At 34.7% G+C, this 23,175-nt stretch overlaps 2 protein-coding genes across 4 annotated transcripts in view; one reads left to right on the plus strand and one right to left on the minus strand.

Moving 5' to 3' along the window:
* LOC106091929 (mitotic apparatus protein p62) lies at positions 1-9,726 on the plus strand. The gene is made up of 3 exons (XM_013258635.2): positions 1-336; positions 440-620; positions 8,884-9,726. Exons 1-3 carry the CDS (start codon positions 192-194, stop codon positions 9,569-9,571), a joined length of 1,014 nt encoding a protein of 337 aa, XP_013114089.1. The 5' UTR covers positions 1-191; the 3' UTR covers positions 9,572-9,726.
* Positions 9,727-13,247: 3,521 nt separating this feature from the next.
* The window catches only part of LOC106091926 (ETV5-related protein Ets96B), a 49,556-nt gene continuing 39,628 nt past the window's right edge, over positions 13,248-23,175 (minus strand). For 2 of the 3 annotated variants that reach the window (XM_059363066.1, XM_013258632.2), the window contains exons 4-7: positions 22,307-22,385; positions 21,957-22,003; positions 14,009-14,636; positions 13,248-13,961 (exon numbers count right to left, since the gene is read on the minus strand). In XM_059363066.1, coding sequence (XP_059219049.1) covers positions 13,442-13,961; positions 14,009-14,636; positions 21,957-22,003; positions 22,307-22,385 — 1,274 coding nt within the window. In that variant the 3' untranslated portion in view covers positions 13,248-13,441. The remainder of the gene's footprint in view (positions 13,962-14,008; positions 14,637-21,956; positions 22,004-22,306; positions 22,386-23,175) is intronic. The other variant, XM_013258633.2, reaches the window with a different exon arrangement.

The following is a 23,175-nucleotide window of genomic DNA, read 5'->3' on the forward strand; positions in this document are numbered from 1 at the left end:
AGCTCGAAGCAGCTATAAGGCGAGCAGGCAGACATGGACGAGCGGCCGAGACTAAACGAAATATTTTAGGAACATATAAACTGGCATATTTGAAGATTTGAAATTTTATTTTCAGTTGTGCTTTGACCGTGCGTGGTACAAGAGGTATACATACATAGAAAGCTTAAGGGAAATAAATTAACACAGAGAAAATGGCCGATAAGGAAGATTCGAAATTTGGATTTAAAAATAAGGAAAAGGCCGAAGAAACCTTGGTCCTGCTGGAGAGTCACGATATGCAATATCGTAAATTGACCGTGCGCGGTCTTTTGGGTCGAGCTAAACGGGTACTCTCAAGTAAGCAGTCACCAATATATACCGCTCTAACTGGGGACCATTAAACTGACATATTTATTGTTTTTATTTCGATTTCTCTTTGCGCCACCTTTGCTGTGTCCAGTGACCAAAGCCGAAGATAAAGTTAAAAATATCAATGATGCTATTGAAGTATTTGAGAAGTGGTTGTCGGAGAACGGGGGCGATGCTGCCAACAAAAATGCCAAAACAGCCGGTGATGATAAAGTTGAGACTGTACCTGGTCTAGGATTTAAGGATAAGGAGGCTGCTGAGAAGACCCTCAAGTAAGTTTAAGACAACTTTTCTTCCCTATTTAATAATATAGCTCTTAAAAATGGAGCGTGTTTTTCTGCTTGAATCCGTTAACTTTGAATTTGGCTTGTATCTCTCTGCATTCGTATTTCTATTCAATTTCTAATAAATAGTCGAATAGATTTACTGTGCGAAGGTCGCGGTGGTCGGTGTCTAAAATGATGTCATTTGGTTGTCTTTGCCGTTGTGTTGGGATACACTCAAAGAAAATAATCTGTAATATTTTAGTTTGAATTGTTTTCTTTTAAGTGAAAAGCTGTTTGTTGGGGTGTCATAGAAATTAAAAACAAGCCAAATCATTGTACCCGATATTTAAATTAATTAGTTAATTGTCAATTTTTGTGTGTTAGTTTTATTGAAAAAATTTGCCGTTCTGTTTTGGAAAAATCACATCGAGATATGGGACGATCTTGAATTAGTTAAAATTAACTCGCACTGTTTTCTTTCACTTTGTATTCAGTAATCAATAATTGTTTCCAAACATAAACACCGGTATTCACAAAACTTTATGTTGATTTGAAATAGGTTTATTCCTTTGAACAGATTTCAAGGCTTCGTTAAGTTTTGTAAACGAGGGCGAAATTATTTAAATCAAAAAATGTACACGTATCAGCTTTCCGAAGACTGTCTTGGTGTTAATGTTTCTAAACATCACTTTTCTCACACCAAAACTAGAAATTGGATGAAGCCACAATGTGACAATTATGCATAGGAAATATGATAAATCTCATCATATTAAATCGGTTCAGATTTAGAAATATGACTCCTATATTCATACATTTATCCGTTTGTCCGATTTCTACTAATAATGTGAAAATATATTAAGGAATCTTTATTAAATTTGACACATATGATTCCCGTTTGACTTGATATTATTGTTGAATTTCATAGAAATCGCTCCAGATAAATAAATCTTCCGTAAATATGTGCCCACCGATTCTCATTTAGGAGAATTTTCCCTTCAAACAATTGTCGATCGTCTTTATTCTGCATAATGTCTTCTTTAAGACTTCTACATGTTCATCTAATTTGGACGAATATAACATAAATTTAGCTGTTTTCCAAAAGATGCACAAAAATATTGGCATATTGGATTCTATTATGACTCATGACATTGCTACTGCTTTTCATAGAAGTCGGTTCAGATTCAGATATGATTTCACTTTTAGAACTATGGCAAGAGCATTTATTAGCTTGAAATTGGTTCAGATTCGAATATGCATATTCTGTATAAAAAGTTTCGCGAATTTTTAAATATCAAAAATTGGTTCATGAATCTGTATAAAATTATGTATTAAATATGAAATCATTTGTATACCGAATGTTGACTCTGGTATATTTTTCGGTGGTACAAAATGGATATTCATGAATAAATAAACACTTTTTAAGAAAAATAAAATTTGCGATATTATTTGTACAGATCTCACAGATCCCATATATATGTTTGTATAGCCTTATTTAGACTAGCGTATTAAATAGTCGTTACAGCCGAACTTTTGCTTCACTCACTTGTTTTTATTTATTTTCGGCTTCTCCAAATTAATGACCATAAAACAATATTTTATAGCTTTTGATAAGGTGCTTTCATTTCAAAAACGAATACTTCTCTTGTATATCCATGAGTATTATTCAGTACTACGTAACATCAGTTTACGTCCTAAATTATATAAAGTAGCCGAGTTCGGGACCGTAGCTGAGAGGTTAGCATGTCAAATACAGGCCAAAAGAAATTATAAGCGTTGGTTATCCTCTCCTAGTGCTGGCGACAATTTTGAGGTATTAGATGGCTAATTAACTTCCAAATTTCACCGGCATTAGTGAGGTAAATATCGGACACTGAAAATTAATCTGATATCCTCGTAGAATACAGCGTCTTAGACTAAAACTTTAATCTATGCGGCACGACGATCTCTGAATAATATTATTATCATAATATTATTAGTTATATCAAAGTTCTATAAATTTTGGTTCTGCTCACTCAAGTCCATTAATTGTTTTATATATTTTTGACATCTAGTGATTATGCTGTCGTGCTTATTTTAGTCCCACAAACCTTTAAATTCTTTGAATATTTATATTTTTCGAGATGGATCCAAAAGTGTTGCTTGATACAAAATTATGTTCTTCATGTAAAGCCCGGTATGCAGCTCCAATGGAAACTTGGATAGCAATTTCTTGGTGACAAAAGATTATACCAAGGTTGAATTAAGAAGGTTGGCTGACTTGCCCAGCTGATGGAATTGTCCAAATCCCACTAGTACGTCAAATGCTTGCTTTGAATTTTAAAATTTTTTTCACATTTTCCTCTTTTTTCACATTTTAATTTATAATCTACACGTTTTAAATCATAAATCTTTTGATCTTGTGGCTGCTATACATGTTAATGCAAATAAAAACTAAAATATCCTTTGAGAAGTGTACAGAAATTTGACAGCCTAGTGGGAATTTGCGCCACCATAATCACAGGGTTGTATAGTTGATTTCGTTATTGTTGGGCAAGTGAGCCAACCTTGTTAATTCAACCATGGATTATACATTCGGTTGGTCTATCTGCCACACTTTTTTTCCGATAAAGTACGCATTTTTTGCCGATAAGTATCGAATTTAAAGAATGAATGTTGTGCAAATCATTATTATTCATTTCTTATTACACGCTATAGCAAAATATCGATAACCAGTACACTTTTGCGTTTAAATTCTATCCAGAACATCTGATATGCACTGAATAGGACTGAATTATAACACAGCAGTTATACAAGTATAGAAAATACGTGACGTAAACAATTATCACAACATTAGTTTTCTTTCCATGAAGCCGAAAATAATCTCCGATGATGTAACACAAAGTAAAACGAAAATGTCTTTAGCAATGAACATTTCGTTAGAGCTGCATACCAAGCCTAAATTATGTAATAATGCTAAGTAACATAGGCAATTTTTAAGGAAAATCTTTTCTTAATTTTGTAGTTAGAACTGATAATAAACAAATACATATTCAACATACACTCGAAAAAAGGCAATTGTTTTGCTCATCAAAAGTTGGATAAGTTTCTCTTAAATTATAAGACTATTGTCTAAAATTAAAATTTCCATACATTGTTTAAATCAGACTACAAGTCGTGTGTTTTTTTATACATATATCCATTAGGTGTATCAAGTATGCTGCTAATCTAATCCCTTTTGTTCAATCCCATCAATTTATGCACTGCTAATGTTGAAGTAATTTCCATATGGTATTGTCATCTTTTCGATTGCATATTCATTAAGAAATTTAACAGTCTTTCCAACTTAATAGACGTAGGCCTTTCCTTAGCGTTTTCATATTCGCGTGCCGCCCCGCCACCCTGTTATTAAAGTGATATAGAGTTGTGAATATCACATCTGTTTGCTTAGAAAATGCCTATACACGTACGTATGACAATATATGTAAGAAGTACATAAGCATTGAAAAAATTTTGTGTATGCATGACTTAAATTCCAAAAAAAAACGTGAAAGAAACTTTTTGATTTTAGTGTAACAACTATAGATACACATTCATATTGTATATTTGTATATCTAAACCAGTAGTGGCATGCACACAAATGTATGAATATACGTGTGCAAACACTAAAAGCGTAACACTTAGCCATACAATCATCATCCACATCCACATCCCCATCAACATCAACATCATCAGCATAATCATAATCATCGTTGTGAAGATTGTCATTAATTTTACCGGGTATTGCGTATATACTTATGTGATATGTCTCTAAACGAATTCATGCCTCTATATACATACAGACATATGTACATAAGTACGTAGGTATAGTATATGTACACTCATACATTCTGTACAAAATTCTATTGTGTCGACATTTGGGAGCGAAAAAATAGCATCAAAGGAATTATTCAAACAATAAATTTAAAGTTTTGAATGACAAATATATGTCTTTCAAAAGTACATAATTAATTTGACCGTTATTCGCTTTTTTGTTAGCAAAAGAAGAATATTATGACAGCTGTGAATTAATCGAGGAGATTCTTATTATCGATGTCAAACTTGAATGCGACGGTTCTCATTTATATGAGTTCTGTATTACTATCCAGTCATTTTAGTCATAAAAATTATTTAAAAATATATTTATTTGGATTTTTTCATTTGATGGCGCCTTTAGAAATCAAATTTGCAGTTAGGTTCATAAACAAGATATATCAAACTATTGCCCGGTATACCCTATCTTCGAAATTTACCTGCCTATGGATAAAAAAATCTGTTATATGTTAGAGGCTTCTGTGGCACAAAATGTAGTCAGCCTATGAATCAATCTGTCAATGTCATCCGAATGATATAATCACTCTGCAGCTTTCTAAAATTAAGAAACCTGGTACAGTTTATTCACAACAGGTTCATTTCGATTATAGAGGCCCATTTTCTAATATAAAACCGATCACCAGGTTTACCGACTTTAGCTCACAAAATGAATGTGTTTACGCAATTTGTTTGGAATTTTCAGAATTGTGTTATATTAGCTCTCCTTTTATTTGAAAATGATTGATCTCCGAATTTAGGTTTTTGAATTTATAAAAGCCTAATTTTTTAGCTGATTCTGCGGAAATTTTAGACAATGCTTTCTAGAGAGAAAGGGTTATGATACCCTTTATGTTCGGTAGAATGTAATCTAGATCGGACCATATTTCATATACCTTTTACCATAGTATGGGGATGTGCTAATATCATCATTCCGTTGGTAATACATCGAAATATTGGTCTGAGACTCAACAAAGAATATATATTCTTGGTCGTCTTGACATTCTAAGTCGATTTAGCTCTATCCGTCTGTCGAAAGAACGGTAACGTTCGAGGGAATAAAGCTAGGCGCTTGAAATTTTGCACGAATACTTTCTATTAGTGTGATCCGGTTGGGATTGTAAATGGGCTATATCGGTCCATGATATAGTTGCCGTATAAAGTGATCCTGGATCTTGACTTCTTGAGCCTCTAGAGGGCGCAATTCTTATCCGATTTGGCTGAATTTTTGCATAAAGTGTTTGGGTTTGACCAGCAATAACTTTGACAAGCATGGTCCAAATCAGTTTAGTGGTAGCGATTACTTCGATTACTATATATTCTCTTAAATCAGAAATATATATTTCCAAAAATCCATTTCTATTAATTAGCAAACGGCCAAGTCTTAATTTGTGGGACAATTGTGAAACTTTTCATGTCTGTAAATGTTTAACAAAACAAATGCTTAGTGAATCACACCGGAATAGCATGCCATTTAGTTATGAACAAAGGACTGGGTGAATATCAACGTAAGGGAAACCATTTAACTTTTTTTCTGTTAGCGAATATATTAACATTGTCATAAATCTTTAATTTTTTGTTATTATAGATTAATGCTTATTTCCATTCATTTTTGTTTGTATCAGAACAACTTCGAGTATATAGATGTGGTCTTATCAACCTGTATCCAAATTATCCAAATTATTGTTTGCATAGTGCGTTACGATGTTAAGAAAATATTTTTGTTTGAAAGCATTTTAATTAGCCATTGTTTGAGAATTGAAACGGGTTTGGAACAAAAATAGACTTTCCATCACTGCCAATGGTCAATATGTGTAATCGAAAAAGGCGATGATGTCAACTTACATGCCATATTAAAAACAAGAGACTGCGACATGGGGAGAGCATAAGAGAACGTCGGAGAGTCTTTGAGGAAATGTCAGTTTTAAAAATAGAAATAATTTCGGTTTAACTTCAACGTTTATAGCCGTTCTGAAAAGTCACTTGTCAATATTCGAATACCTCAAACAAAAGTTTGCCCCTTTCCTTTATGGAATTTTCACGGGTAATTTTGCAAACAAATTCGTGAATAGAAAATTTTGGCGTCATAGTTATGAATGTGTTTTGGGCGTATGACGAGTGCTTTTTGGTATGCCATTTCATTACTCATACGTTAAGAACAAGTGTTCTCTACGTTAATGAGGAATGCATATACATATACCACAACGTGGCAAAGAACTGAATGAGAAGAACAAATCTTACATCTTATATTATCTTAGAAAAGTGCAGGTAGTTCATAAACAAATGAGAAGTGGGCATATATTACATATTTTATAAGAAAAAGGTTAGACCAAAGAGGGTCTACTCAAAAAATTCGTACAGATTAAGTTTAAATACTACTAAATACTTCTTTCATATCTACGAGTACGTTCCGATTAAAGTTTAAGCTCAATGCTAAGGTTCCTCGCTTTTTATGCCGAACGGCGTGCCGCATAGCGACACCACTTGGTAGAGGAGTTTTAACATGGCAGGGCACCTCACAAATGTAGCCAGCATTAGTAAGGGGGTAACCACCGATGAACATTTTTCTGATGTTCACGAGTTGATTTGAACCCAGGTGTTTGGCGTCATGGGCCGAAATACTAACCTTTGCTCAACGTTGATCTCCACCGTGGAAAAAATATTTCTTGTGAGCAAAAATTAAATGATGTCCCATTAAGTACATTGATTTGTAATCAAATTTGAAATCTGTAGCATAAACTGAAAAAACGTTTCTCCTAATTTTAAAAATTGGAGTCAAAGATGGGAAAACTTAATTTAAGGATGATACATTTTCCATCTCTTTAAGGAAACATTTCCTTTGGTGAAAGATATTTTCCTTGACATCGGATTTTTTTTAAATGGTTGGTTAATTGATTCTTTATTTTGCGTCTTATTATTAAAGACAAATATTTACAATGAAGGTCAAAATATCGTTGAACGTTAAGAAATTAACTTTGGGGACAAGACAACAATGTACCTTAGTAAAAGGTGCAAAATGGTTTTACAAATAGGAGCGCCTTTAAATGTTTAGCTTTATTAGGTTAAGATACTAAGTTTAAAAACAGAATTTTTCAATAAAATAATTGGACCGTCATCTGTGAAGTAAAATAAGAATCAATCGGCGATCGAAATTTGACATGGATGGTCATATCCGTAAGAAAATAGTAGATTAAATTTAAAGATAACATTTTTATATTCAAGTTTTGGTTCTTTGATCCTACGAATAAGAAAAACCCAAAATTTTTCGGCCAACTTTTTTTTTCGTTTACGAAAATTCTCGCAACCGTAAAACAGAAATTGCACTAGAATTTTGATTTATAGTTTTTCTCGTGTAGTTTATTTATTGAAATTGTTGTTAACGAAAAAAGATGGTGGGAAAGACATTGCGAGGAATTCTAATTCATATACAAACTGTCGGTGCAGAAAAAGAAACTTCTGGGTGCGATCTCTTAGCCAATCGATCACAAACCGATGTGAGCTTCTAGAAAGAGAGTGAAGACTAAATAATGCTGTACTCCCAATATCCGTAATCTTTGATGCTTCTCTTGTTGAGGATATTTTCACCTTTCTTTCACCAAAATTGCCCTGACCTAAGAAAGTTCTACTCTACAAAATTTAAAATTTGATTAAAATATAGTACCTGAGTAAATATTGAGGAAAACACCACCAGTAAACAGCAGGCGGTCGATGATCATTAATAGTTTGTGAGAAATCGTAATTTCATTTAGCGCAAAAATTTTGATTTTTCCATCAAAAAATGCTTGTTTTCATCAGCACACCACGATCGCAATAGCAAATATTTTTATCTAATTTTTTGGTTACCTACGTTTCAATATGTTTGCTAGCGAATGACATTTAACATTTTTAAACGGTGGTGGCTTTTAGCTGGTGAAATTTAATCCAGAACCACCGTGCGTCGATAAATATTGGCGATGGCAATGTATCAGCGAATTGTTTGTGGGACAAAAAACAGTTCTGATTGCTGTAATTGATTTTATGGCTAACTTTACGCACACTTGCGAAAAGCGAACATAGTATGAACATAGAAAAAGCAATATAGACTCCTAAGAAAGTGTTTATAAAAGTTCTAACAGATTTGGGAATAGTCAAATCCTAAGTGCTTATATGTGGGTTCGCAAATATCACAGCCAAGATGAAGTGAAAAATTTGGGAACTATTTTGTTAATATGTTTTTGAGATCCAAGAATATAATTTTCTACATTTATGGTTTACACTGAAAAATTATTTCTCAATTTTAACGATTTTTAATTTTCCAATTCCGTAAAGAAGTTCAATAGATACTCGAAAGATGTAAATATGACTATATATTTCGTGTGATATTTCAATTAGATTAGATTCGATTATATGTACTCTCATTTTTCACTTGTATTTAATATCATTCAAATTATTTTTCTATTTGCAGGATTTTGGAAGACCGTGATCCTGAATATCAAAAATTAGCCATTAAGGGTCTTATAGGCAGCTCCAAACGTGTTCTCTCTGGTACTAAAAATGAAGAGAAAATCCAATCGATCAAAGATGGTGTTAAAATTCTGGAAGATTTTCTTGAAAAATTCGAAACTGAAAACCTCATCAAAAATAATCGTGCCTACTTTGTTTATGACGTCATTGCCAAACTACCGCAACCTGAAGATAAGTTGCAAGCAGAATTTTTAAAGGCCTACGGTGGTCCCAAAGCCAAGGGCAACTATAAACATTTGCGCACCATGTATCCCGAAGAAGACGATTCCACTTCGTGGGATATCATACGCAACAGAAATATTGCAAAAATTCTGGCCAAAATTAAAGAGGACAATGCCAAATTGTTCGATGACACAGGCAAGCCAAGTGACCTTCACATGCAGCTTATACATTGGGCTTATAGTCCTCAACCGGACAAGGTCAAAAGTTACGCTGCCACATTGAAGACAGATTGCAAGAAGGCCCAGAAACGTAAGTGTGAAGAGGAATCCGCAAGCGGCAGTAGCAGTGCCAGCAGTAGTGAAGATGAGAATGATGATGAAGATCGCGATGGTGATGCTGATGAAAACATGAAGGAAGACAAGGAGGAAAATGGTGAATCTCCGGCCAAAAAGGCGAAAACGTCATGAATCTGTTCAGACTGCTCCAACTCTAGGTCATTTTTATAATATATATAGTACTTATACATACGCACTCATAAACCTTTGTGAAATAGTTTTAAGTAATTTACTACATATCTCTATTTTAATATAAACCTCAAAAGTGTACGTCTGTTTCTATAGAATTGTTGTGATTTTCATTAAATATGAATTTCTACTGAAAGATAAATACCCAAACCAAAAGCCTCGTAGTGCAGAGGTTAGCATGTCCGCCTATGACGCTGAACGCCTTGGTTCGAATCCGGGCAGGAACATCAGAAAATTTTTCAGCGGTGGTTATCCCCTCCTAATGCTGGCGACATTTGTGAGGTACTTTGCCACGTAAAAACTTCTCGCCAAAGAGGTGTCGCTCTGCTGCACGCCGTTCGGACATGGCTATAAAAAGGATGGCCCTTATCAGTGAGCTTAAAATTGAATTGGGCAGCACTCATTGATTTGTGAGAAGTTTGCCCCAGTTCTTTAATGGAATGTTAATGGGCAAATTTGCATTAGCACTAAATGGTCAGACATAGTACATCATTTGATTTAATTTTTGCTCACAGGTTTTCTCAGCAAATCGTGAGATTGGTATACATGACGGCTTTATCCAAATATAAACCGATCTGGCCCATATAGGGCACGGACCTACATAGATGAGCCATAAACAGACAGATGGACAGACGCACATTGCTAAATCGTCTTAGATGTTTACGAAGATCAAGAATTCATGTATATATTTTATAGGGTCGGAAATGGATATTTCGATGTTACGTTTTTACTTATGATTAATATTATAAATGATTAATTTTTTCTTCCTTAATGCATCTCCGGCAAAATTTTGGATTTGCATTGACATAACCTAAGCAAAGTTTTCGTTGCCGATACCGTTACCGAAAATTTCGTTTTACAAAAATTTTAAATTGCACATTTTGTGGAATAATTTCCTTTTTTACGGCATATTTATGAGCATAAAACTCTTTTTTTAGTGCATAGAATTCCAATTTAATTTGGAATTGCTTTTATTCGACTGACAACAAAAACGTTGATTTCTTTATGTTTTTGTCAGAAGGAATAGAATTCTAATCGAAAAAAATTACATGGGTTATTTTGAAAAGTGATTTTCATATGTTAGTTCCGTTTGTATCACACGACATATACAACTCAACATGTGCTAAATTTTACATGTCATAAGACAACTACATGCCGTGTAATAGAGCTTTAAGCTAAAAACTTCTCCCCGAAGATTTGTCTCACTGCTGCACTCCGTTCGGACTTGGCTATAAAAAGGAGGTTACTTATTCCAGGCCTTTCTGATGACTAGGATGACCTCCATACCACAGATCGGCAGCTACGTTGTCAGTACCGGCAGATTTGTCGTTTTTAAGTGAGACCGAAACGGCCTTACGTTCTTCGCAGGTTGGTGGGGCTGTATATCCCTCTGTGGGATTCGAGGCACTGGGGGAATTAGAGAATCGGATATTACGTCCTCGCTTGTTGGTCCTTCGGAGCTGAAAAATCCACTAATTACTGTTCGGGCGTTGCTAATTCCGATCCGTCCTCATATTTTATTATTGTCGTTGGCCTTATATTGTTGTCGCTCATTTGTTTTATTGTCAAACAACGCCACGCATGCTTCCGATATTAGATGCATTTTCGGCTTGCTCTGCGGTTCCGGTGTTTTATTGCCTCAATAGTTTTGTTGCTTGTTCATTTTTTTTTGGGACCGTCTAGCAATGCCAACGACAAAGGTGGCCGTCTCGCAGTTTCGGGGTTTTTTAAGTTACAGAGGTATAACTTTGTGCTTGTTGTTTGAATCCTTTTCATGACGGCTGTTCGTAGACGTAGAGTGGCCACTAAGAGCATATGGTCACTATCGATGTCGGCTCCACGTATAGTTTCCCATCCATAAGCGAGTCCAGGAAGAGTTTGCTGATAAGTATGTGGTTCCATCATGTGATTCCAAGCTATAGTTGCGTATATATTTATGATGGCAGTTTGAGCCTCCGGTTTCTTGTGCAGAAAAGGTATAAATAATGAGCCCGCTTTGCTTTCGGCGACAATAAAATACCTACCCCATTTATTCGGTGTATTTCGTAACCTGAAAAAGTGAAGTGCTAGCCAGCTTGAAAATCCATAGCTTTGTTTTTGCCCTTGGTACTAAACATAAACCGAGGATGTCGAGGTTGTAATTTGACATCTCGTACTGGACTTGGTAAAGTCTTGATGTTTCTGAGAGAGTTTTGACGTTCACATTTGCGATTCGATTTTCATTTTGATGCATGATTTTTTTTTAAATTGGAAACCCCTCGATTTCTCAAAATGTCCAGAGTTCCTTTTCGGGCTTATGTTTTTTTACTCCATATTTACTCATTCAATTTTTTTTGCCTAAAACAATATTTGCAGCTTCTACAGCCAATTTACAAAAAATGGTGATTTGTTCTTATTTTTTTAATTTTTCTCGTCCATGAATATTGAAAATTCAGAATCTCAAATAAATTTCTAGGTGTAAGATCGTTTTACAATATTTAAAGTTGATTCAGGCATATACGCTTATGTATGACAATTAAATTACCTTTAATGCAGTGTAAACGGTCTGGATATGTCAGTTTATTTGTTTAAATGGAGATAACTTATTTTTCAATGTAAATGTCATTTTTTGTTTTTAAAAAAATTTGCAAACTGGTCTAGTTATTATATGTGTACGTCTTATTGTACATTCCACCAAAGGATGGAGGTATACTAACATCGTCATTCCATTTGTTACACATCGAAATATTGGTCTAAGAACTCATAAAGTATATATATTCTTCGTCGCCATTACATTTTAATTCGATCTTGCCATGTCCATCCGTCTGTTTGTCTGCGGAAAACAGGCTAACTTTCGAAGAATTAAAGCTAGGAGCTTAAAATTTTGCACAAATACTTGGGTATAAAAACATTTTTCAAAATTTGTTTGTTGATTTCGTATATAAACCTCATCTTCTGATCTCATAAAATTGGATTTTAGTTATATTTAGCAGCTATATAGATCGATCTCCACACTTAAAGTCTTGAAGCAATAAATTTGTAATTTTTCATCCCATTTCGATGAAAGTTGGCACAGTGAGTTCTGATAGACCCTCATTCATTTCTGTGAAGTGCAGTTCTGATCGGACTATATTTGGATATGGCTGCCCTTAGACCGACCATCCGATCTCCAAATATAGTCTGATCTAAACCGGACTACACAGAAATTAATAGGGATCTATCAGAACTCATTGTGCCAAATTTCATCGAAATCGGATGAAAAATTACCAATTAATGCCTTAAGACTTTAAGTCTGGATACAAAAAATACGAAATCATGAAAAATTGTTTCAAATATTTTTTTATACCCAAGATATCTGCAAAATTATAAATACCTTAACGAGGTATTTATTGGGTATTTACCCAATAAATACCCAAGCGTTGGGTATTTACCCGGTAGGAACCCATCTCAATCCATTACCCTTTGTTTACCCATAAAGAGATAGCGGCCAAAGAACTCGGCAAATGCGATCGGTCCAGCCGAACTTGGAACGCTTTTACTTGTTTGTTTTCCAAATTCCAAATATATTACCATTATTAGTTCGCGATAAATGAAAAGGATACGCGCTTAGTGTGTGCTCGCCAGCCAAATAAAACTCGCCTTGTATAAACTGCATCATTGTGATTTTTTATTAAAGATTTTAACAATCACTCGCTCTCGCGTCTTTTTTATAACATGTAGTAGCATTTGTCGATATTCATTTATTATTTGTTTATTTTTGCTATAAAAGGTATACATACATAAATACACGTGTGTTGATAATGTTTGCCCTAGAATTCATACAATTGGTACAAATTAAAATTTACCATAATACAATTGCTCATGGTGTTTGGTCGCAGCCACTGAAATATGATTCAAGGTTGACCTATCCCGATTTGAGTCATCCTCCATGGAGGAATGTGTAACTGAGTCCCTTATCAAGAGACCAGTGTCTAGGCTGCTGCCTTTTCCCGCAGTTGTCAACAAGTGGTGGTGGTGGTGGTGGTGAGGATGATGATGATGATGATGATGTTGATCTTGTTTTGAGGATGTTGACGTTATTGGTGTGCCACTTGATGCGGCAGCATTTCCTCCAGCAAGGTGGCCATAGGCCATGTTGAATAATGCTTCTGGATCACAGACAAATCTATAAACATATCTTTCGCCATTTACTTTCTGCATGATACCTTTTTCGTAGTAGTAACGTAGACTACGAGAAAGTTTGTCGTAATTCATTGCTGGTCGGTTTTTTTGTATGCCCCAACGTCTGGCCACCTCTTCAGGTTCGATTAATTTGAATTCCATGCCCCGTCCGGTCCAGGCAATGCAACTGGAACTAAAAACATAGTTTGCAAAAGCTGGAGATAGTTAAGAAAAACTTACTTTGTAGTGGGTTCATCCAATAAGGCTACCAAAAATTGCCACAACTGCAGTGAGCCCCTTCTTTGGCTCACAGTGTGACTGGTTGTAATGCCATTATTAGCTGTATACAGACTTTCCAGTTTGAAATCCGAGTCCGTCGATGACACAGCGGTAGATGAGTCTACTCCATTGGCCGTCCTCAAAGCATAGGTGGAGGATATCGCTGCGTTGTAAGGATTTTCATATTTGATGTCCACATCTGATGTTGTGGAGACTGGCGCCAATGTCAGAGGGCCAATTTCTGAAGTGGGTCTTAAACCATAAGCTGAGGATGTGTTTTGTCCGTTGTACTGATGGTAGACGCTGGGAGGTGACGATGAACTTAAAACGCTGGGATGACTGAATTTAAAAGCGGACGAATGATGTGGACTTAGATGATGCCCATGATGATGATGATGAGGATGTAAATTAGTTGTTTGAGCATGGTGATGGTGATGCGCATGATGGTGGTGATGTGGATTCTGATGAGGGTGGTGGTGATTGGCCAAATGTGAAGTAGTTGAATCCGGATGTTCGTTTTTAGAACTATGAAAATGTTGACCAAATTGTAGGGAAGATGAAACGGCGGAATTATTGCAAAATGAGGCGTCTAAAAATAATTAAAAATTTAATGTTAAAAACTTTTGTTGAAGCATGGATTTTTTATTGTACGATAAGAAGCGCGACTATAAAATAAGCAAGTGATTTTCATTAAATTGTGCGAGACCTCGGAAACTCAGTAACTGTTCCAATGGAATTTTTGTCTTGTAACAGTCGTGCTCATCGTTATCAGCTGTGTATTTAAGCCTAGTACTGACTTCCACTTTTCGCCGAATAACTGTCAAAGAACATGCGAACACATTCCGAAGAAGTGGTACTGAGTTCCAGCGACAAAAAAGTTGAAGTTTCCAAGTTTCTTTGTTGCGGAACAGGTATTAGATTCTTCATCACTCCCATCCCATTTTGGATGATAAGAAGTTTAAGATGATGCTCTTTGGTCTTCAGACACGTTTCTTAAACAACATCCTTACATCTGACGTTGAATCCGAAATAGAAATAGGCAACGAACCACCGAGACCAACCTCCAGAATGCCTAACAAAAACGCTCATGTGACACTTTCTAGTACTCGAAATGAAGATTGTGATGACATATCCAATGAAAAATATTGACGACAATAAAAGTACAAAAATATGTACGACAAAATGCGTGTGCTTAGAAATGTCCAAAATATAGCTCTCATTTATTTAAGAGATTTGAAAACAATAACATCTGGAGTTACAGAGTTTTTTCTATTCGGAAATGTAAATGCAAACAATAATAGTTGCAATTATTTGCCAAACAACACTGCAAGAAATTTGTTATTTAATCACCAGCAGCTACCGCCCAATTAGTATGCTAAGAAGTATCGAAAACATTTTTGAAAAATAATATTGCAAAGATTGGTAGACTACACTCATAATAATAATCACCAAGTAAAAAGAATAACAAATTTTATTGAAAACAATAAAATCAACGAGAATGACACTTAAAATGTTTCGACGGATAATTTTTCAAATTAGATAGGGTAGGAGCTCCAATTTATTTGCAAACATTTATTAAAGATTTTCTAACCGGTACAAAAATGGGCCTGAGCATTGGTGACAAAGAGTCTAATGAAAGATTAATACCGGTAGGAGTACCTCAAGCTTCAATATTGTCACTTAATTTGTACTCGATGTATATTTCTGACTTTAAAGTTTTGAAAGATTAGAACAAAGCACTATATGCAGATGATACTGCAATTATTACTAGTGGAAAATTATCAAATGCCATGATTAAAACGATGCAAAACGCACTTTAACACAAAGAAAAATATATTAAAAATTGAAATTAACAAAAGAAATTGTTAAAAAAAATTGGCCATGTTGGATATTGAAGATAACGGGGCGGTTTGAAATCGAAAAGAGTCAAAACTTTTCTTAACACCTCCGCTGTATGAAAATGCAATGAAATGATAATGCTTTGATAGACAAAGTTTACGAAAACTTAAAGTAAACAGAAGAATGTTTTTGAAAATTTTGCAAATTTTTTACAAAAAAAAATATTTTTCATATTAACAACGATGCCATTTAAACCGCTAAAGATATTGACATGATTATTTCTTTATTTTTTCCACGCATATACTGGCACAATTTGTGTGAAGCTTCCAGTATAAAGCTTAAAACTTTACGGAGTTATTAAAAAACTGAAAAAAACCCAAGTCAAAATGTTGATATTTCGGTTCAGAAAATCACAATTTATAGGCCCTTGATGGTTGGGAAGTGGAAAGTGGTATAGACCATTTTCCTGAAATCCTACGTTGTCCTTTATAAATGGCTAGAAGATTTTTTACCGATCGAATCAACAAGTAAAATGAGGCGATCAACTGGTGGAAGACATCTCAAAACCCCCTAACGCCACTTTGGCCCGTGCCTTCCTTGCACACATTTTTAATTGTACGAATTTAATTTTTAGTTAATAGTATCAATTTTGTATGGATCAATTTTGTATTGTTTTCCCTTTCACACATATGTAATGCGGAAAGAAATTCGAATGAGCCGAATATATTTCTAGCGTCTATCACAAACCGATAGAAAGTGGTAATGTGTATTTTTATCTCTCCATAAAATATTATTTATTTAATTATAATTTTAAGTAGAACTGATTTATTGTGATAAATATTACGCTGAAATACTAGTTTAAAACAATATAAATCGGAATGCGGGCAAATTCCAAACGCAACAAATTGGAGGACATTGTAGAATGTAACGTGGTATTTATTATAAATCATATAGATGTTTCATTGACGTGGAAAACAACTCCGAGGACGGAGGATAACACATGTGGTTCTAGATTTCGAGGTATTGTACAAAAAAATTTTAGGTTGGTAATTATAACGAATCATTTTAAATATGTATATAAATTACTCCTTACGAATTATGTCCTCAATAATGAAGTGAGGATCATAATGAAAACGCAAATCTGTCTTCTTTTTTGATGCCTTGCACAATTAAATTAAAAATATACATTTTAAAGCATTACATTTCATGTTTTATGCGCAATTTAATCGAATGGAATAAAAAGTTTTTTTTTTTTTAACAAAACAGTAAAAACGACATTCAAACGAAAGATCAACTTTCAAATAAATAGGTTTATGGAATTAATAACCACTTTAATTGGATATTAAAGCTTATAATAAATCCAAATTCCCAAATTGGTCATCAACAACACAAAATCTTTATAAGACCGATTTCAGGAAATTTTTAATTCTATTTAAAAATTTCTTTATTGCACCTAGTTTTTAAATTTTCTGTGCAGAAAAGGCGTATCTTTCCAATTACAAATGACAATTTTAGAATCTCACTCCTTAATGTTCCAACCACAATTACCTGTAATTACCTACAATACAACAAATCAACTACTGATATTTGTACTTCAATGTTTAAATGATAGCCTGATATCTTATCTTCATAACCACCCTTTCCACCCTTAAATGAGCACCCTTGCATAACATTTACTGAACATATGTATGTATGTACTAGTATTTTACGTTGTAATTCACACAATCTACAATAATCTGCTTAATAGCAAACAATAGAGACGGCATAGATTTTGCGCCAAATGGCCATCATCGCATCACCTCACCGTCAGCACCATCAGGCATCAACCTCAACTGAAGGAGCATCATTGTTAGGCTATTTAAAAACAATGAGCATTAATTAAATATAGATGTGATTCGTAGTCCCCCGGCAGCAGAACCTTTTAAAGTAAACTTTTCATTCTTTCAGTGTTTTACGTTAACAATGCGTTAAATAAGTTACATTCACGCACACAAACACACATTTATGTAAAATGCTCACTGAAATTGGCTGCAAACGTATGGTTGAACGCAGCAAACAAATAGTGAGAGTCAGCCAAAGAAAGGATGTTTGCTTTGCATGGCTGCACCTTGAAAGTAATACTCAAATACTCGTTTGCAGCAATGCCTGTATCGTTCTTTGGAGATCCTTGTACCAGCCTCACTTTAGGGTAATAGCTTTCTCGTCGCTCTCAAGTGTTTAAATATTCAACAGATACCTGCATAATCTATGACACCGTGTCGGGGGTGTGGGTAAATACACAGCACAACAAGTACCACCAATGGATTTGAGTCCATTTTCCTCCACCGCCCACATAGCGCAATAACAACAGAAAATTAATAACAACATCCATAAAGGGGGACCGATGCTGCCGTAGCCGAAGTTTCAAAGGCAAGGGAATGTTCTTGATGGAGTTGAAAATAAGGTTAAATATTGCGTAAACATTCTCATGGGATAATCAAATATTTGATGTGAATACACAGAAAAAATTAAAATATTGATTTAGTTAAGAAATTCAATTCAATTAAAAGTTTATATGTATATTTCAATCAAAAATTTAGCTGAAATCTGACCTATTAACAAATTTGTATTATTAATAAATGATTTTACAATTTGCATTTGTGACAAGCTGAACAATTCAATTAAAGCGGTTATCAACTCAATAAACCAATTTGTTGGAAAATTGTTTATTCGTCAAAAAACACGTTTATTCAAAATAAATAATTTATTTTTCGGCTATAAATAAACCATTTTTTACACCATTCGATTAATAATAGATACAAAATGAAATGTATTGCATTAAAACATTTTGTCTTTTTATGAGAAACAAGAAACGAATTAGCAATACAAACGGATTAATGGACGAAAAATTCAAGGTCAAAAACGCTGCAACTCCTTAGTTTTTTCGAATTTCGAAAATTTTCTGTCATTCCGCAGTTCGAAATTCGACGACGAATTTTTTTACCATTTTTTTGGTTAAGAAAATCTTTTAATTTATTCATTGTTGCTTGGGCACTATGTAAATGACGAAAAAATTCAAGTGAACTTTTTCAAACGTAATTGCCCTTTTTTACTGTTGTCAATAACATATTTTTTGAAAATGTGGCTTCAAACCATTCATTCAGTCACTAAAAGAGCAATATGTACAGGTAGATGAAATATTGGGTATTGGACTGTACGTCATTCACTTAGGTATTTACTTTCTTTGCGCCTCATACAATTTTTTATCGCAGGTGCCATCTCTGTAAAGTGTATAATAAGGAAATTATTTTTATATTGACAAAAAAAAAAAAAAAAAATCGTAAGGAATACCAACCTTACTGATCCACATGAAGCGATATAGTTTAGAAGCTGTGTTTCTGTTGGTCAATGTTAAGAAGCCTAATTTATATATTGGACATTTAAATACATATTACAATGCAATAGCGAATTGAAATTAAATCTGGTATGTATTTATTTGCATTAATTTAGCACATAAATACACACCTGATTTAATTTTTAAATTTTTAGATGAGTTTCGCATGTATACTTCGTTCATTTATAGTTTCTCATTCCCGATTTTTCTGTTATGCACTCCTCCAACTCACACCACAAATTTATTTTATTAAAAAATTATTGAATTTCGTTTTGCGCTGTTTTTTTTTGGTTATTTCATTTTATTGTTGGATTTATATGTCCAGCTGAAATCATTATAGGGTTTGTTGTTTCTATTTAAAATAGAAAGCAAAATAAACAAATTTATTTTCCTCTAGTTACGCTAATTGTTGTTTTGTCTTGAACAAAGTTGTTGGAAGTCATAACCAATCGCTACTTGCAAAATTTCAGCCAAATTGGATAAAAATTGTTTCCTCTAGAGGTACTAGAAGTCCAGATCCGAGATCGGTTTATATGGCAGCTACACCAAAACATGGACCGATTTGGCCCATTTACAAGCACCTTCCCTTACTCCTTCAAAAGTTTGTGTGCTTTCGACAGACAGACAGACGGACCAACATGGCAACTTAGAATGTCAAGACGATCAAGAATATGTATACTTTGTTTGGTCTCATCAATATTAGGATGTGTTGCAAACGAAATGGCGAAATTGGTATACCCTATCCAATGGTGAAGGGTATAAAAAAGACTAATGTTTAACAAATTTTTAATACGCAAATTGGCCGACAGAAGCGCAACTTTCAAACCACATCGCTTGATTTGGATCAATTATCAAAATTAAAATAATTCCTTTATCATGAACTTTAAAGACACGACAATAGTATGAGACGTAAGGAAGGAAATACCTATACACAATGTTCGTTTATTGACTTTGCTTTGAAGCCACATTTTCAAAAAGTTTCATAGAATTTTGGCAGCGTACTATATGAACCCTGAACGGCCACACACCATGATGACAACTTCATCCTCGTAGCCAACAAACTTTATCTGTCCTTTTCTAATGACCTGCAAATCCGACAGATAATCCAGAGCCAAAAAGGGGTACACAACCCTCCTTGTGATGAGTAATCTCTCATCACAATTTTACTTTTGAACCTTTTGTTAGCATTCACTTGGTAGCTATCTACGGCTACAATCACCTTATGAAAACTATAGGTGAGCAAGCTCGTTCCGGACCAAAGGACCGATTGCTGCCGGACCAGGGAGGCCATTGGTTATTAAAAGGCGCCAATAACTCGCCTTGTCATATCGAGCATCATAAGCACTTAGTACTTGTGCAAGAGTCGGTGCCGCCCGATCGCTCACTGAGACTCTCCGCTCGATTCTGCTGATTCTCCCTGACTGCCGTTGCAGCAAATCTGTATGGAGCATTCTAATATCCGTAGCTAAGCTTCTCGTTACAGCAATGAACACCACACAGATCGGACCTTAATGTTCCGGTCAGTTTTGTGGGTAAAGGCTATGGAGCTAATTCGAATTTTGAACCTTTTTAAAAATGTGTTTTCCTGCTTGACACTCAAAAATTAATAAACTTCTTTCTTCTTGCTCTGATTGGTCGAAACAAATTTGTCGAAATTTTTAAATGTCAGGGCGAATCGAATTGTCTTGGCCCTGTTAAAAAAAATGTAGACATATCAAGTTCCCAAAAAAAAAGGCTTTGTTGTAGCAATTCGCCGATGCGTCCACCTTATTAAATACGCGTAAATTTAATGCGCATGTAACTCTTGCTTTATAATTGAATATAAAAAACTCAATAATACTGATACATTATTTTAAATGCCCTCCCCCCTCTCTCTTGTTGTTATCCGTTGGAAAACAAATCGAGATTTCAAAAAAACCGTCGAAACGTTAAGGGATTAAAAGTTGAAATCATCAAGCATCAAAACGGCCAAGTTTTGACCAAAAAATCGTCAAAATCATCGTCCGGTCCTGTGAGAGATTTCTATTTTTTTTAAATTCCTTTTCACAAAACCAAAATCTTTCAACTTGAAATTTTTTGAACATTGCTATTACTCCATGCAGGAGAGCAGTTGTATCGTGTAAAGGTGCAAATTAGATTCTGCATTAATACCGACGATTGTTTGGAAACAACGTTTGGCGTTATCAAAACGATTTGATTATGCCTTGAAATTTCAAGATTCCTCGTTGTGGGTTAGTTAGCGGTTTATTATCCTCAAACTCGTGTTGCATGCATATCCATCTGCCTTCACTTTGGGTTGGCTGTCATTGGAGCGTTTGTAAAATAAGAAAATAAAATGAATTGTGTGCGATATTCCAGTTCATGACAGCAGATAATTCTCCTTCATTTCAAATTTGTTTATATTGGGGAAATGTAATAAAAACAAATTGAATTATTGGCTCTTGCCTGAAACATCCTTGTTTGTAGACAAGGAACTACAATACTATGCTGTGCACGCCTTGTTCGTATACAGTTAAGACCAACAGGACGATTTTGTGAGCCTTTCTTTTTCACATAATAAAAAAAATTTGAATAAATTAAAACAAATGAATTTGAACAATATTGCTCATTTGACGTGCTTCTTGTGTGGACCCCGGGGCCGCGTGACTCCTAATGCGGGGCATATTCATTCTCTGTTTAAACCACTTAAAATCTTACCATCATCGCTTTTCTTTAAAATCCCTGCAGGTGGTGAAGCTGGGAATCTATCAGCGGCAAACAAATATCGCCCAGTGGAAAAGACATGGAAAGAGAGAAGCAGGTTTTTTGTTAAAGGAAAAATGGTTATTTATCGAGCAGATGAAATCTTAAATTCTCTGCGATATGAATTTACGCCATATCCTTGAAGGGATGGGAACTAAGAGACGAATCAATTTAACATCAATGCCTATTTTTGTGATGGTGCAAAAAAATGAGAGGGAGGGGTAAATAATTCAGGGATCATGGTGGGATGCTGATGTTGTTCTTGTTATGAATAAGTCATTTTGTGGGAGTTTCCATTAATTTACCTGTAGCAGTATGGATGCGTCACAGCTGGAATGTCGAAAAAAGACGAAGTTCTTTCATGTCGCACTCCTTTGACGTTCACTGCAAAAGAAAAACGATTTTTGTATTAAATTTTTTATGTTGATGTTTTTTTTTTCGACAAAAGAAACGTATAAGAAAATACGGGGGACCGGGGTATGTGGTAGATTTCCATTGGCAAGAGGTTTGTGGCCTCTAAATTTGTTCTATTTAAGATGATAATAGCATGATGTATTGCTTTCTATACATACAAAAAACATATGTATGTTTATGTAATAATATATCATATTAACACTCCACAGGACATCTATTGCATCCGTAGAAGTCTTTGTAGGAAGAAATGGCTTGTTTTTAATTTTGCTTTCGTATTTGTGTTTGACCTTGGATGATGCCTGCCGGCCAATGGAGTTCTGGCTGTGGGAGTGTGGGAGATTAAGACAGTTTTCTTCATTGGCAATAACAAACAACATAAATATTTGTATTGTATCATAAAAAGTCGACAATTGTTTATGAAAAATGTCAATATTCCTGAGGCCATGGGGTGCGTTTGCATACGGACGTAGGTATGGCAAACGACTGCACGTGCTGCCATACCATTTCAAGCAAGGCATTTGCCTGGATGATGCTTCAATGTTAACTTTGTTTGGGAGTTTGCGATTATACAATCAAGAGCCAACATTTATTTACCAAACATCTCTATCCAAACTGTAAAATGTACGTCATTTTTGTAAGGCCAAACGTATCGGATGGATAGGGAAACATCGCTTTTATTAGACTTTGCGTTGTAAGAAATGAAGCGGGATTCCTTTCCGTGTATAAATTATGGCAGTCCCTTGCAAAGCAATTTGCCCAT

This window comes from Stomoxys calcitrans, chromosome 2 (assembly GCF_963082655.1).
Source record: "Stomoxys calcitrans chromosome 2, idStoCalc2.1, whole genome shotgun sequence".
Taxonomy (NCBI): domain Eukaryota; kingdom Metazoa; phylum Arthropoda; class Insecta; order Diptera; family Muscidae; genus Stomoxys; species Stomoxys calcitrans.

Excerpts from the sequence above, each read along its gene's own strand:
- LOC106091929 (XM_013258635.2), top strand. The coding sequence starts at position 192 with ATGGCCGATAAGGAAGATTCGAAATTTGGATTTAAAAATAAGGAAAAG. Across the intron at positions 337-439 it reads AGCTAAACGGGTACTCTCAA|TGACCAAAGCCGAAGATAAA; the intron begins GTAAGCAGTCAC and ends TGCTGTGTCCAG. Across the intron at positions 621-8,883 it reads GCTGCTGAGAAGACCCTCAA|GATTTTGGAAGACCGTGATC; the intron begins GTAAGTTTAAGA and ends TTCTATTTGCAG.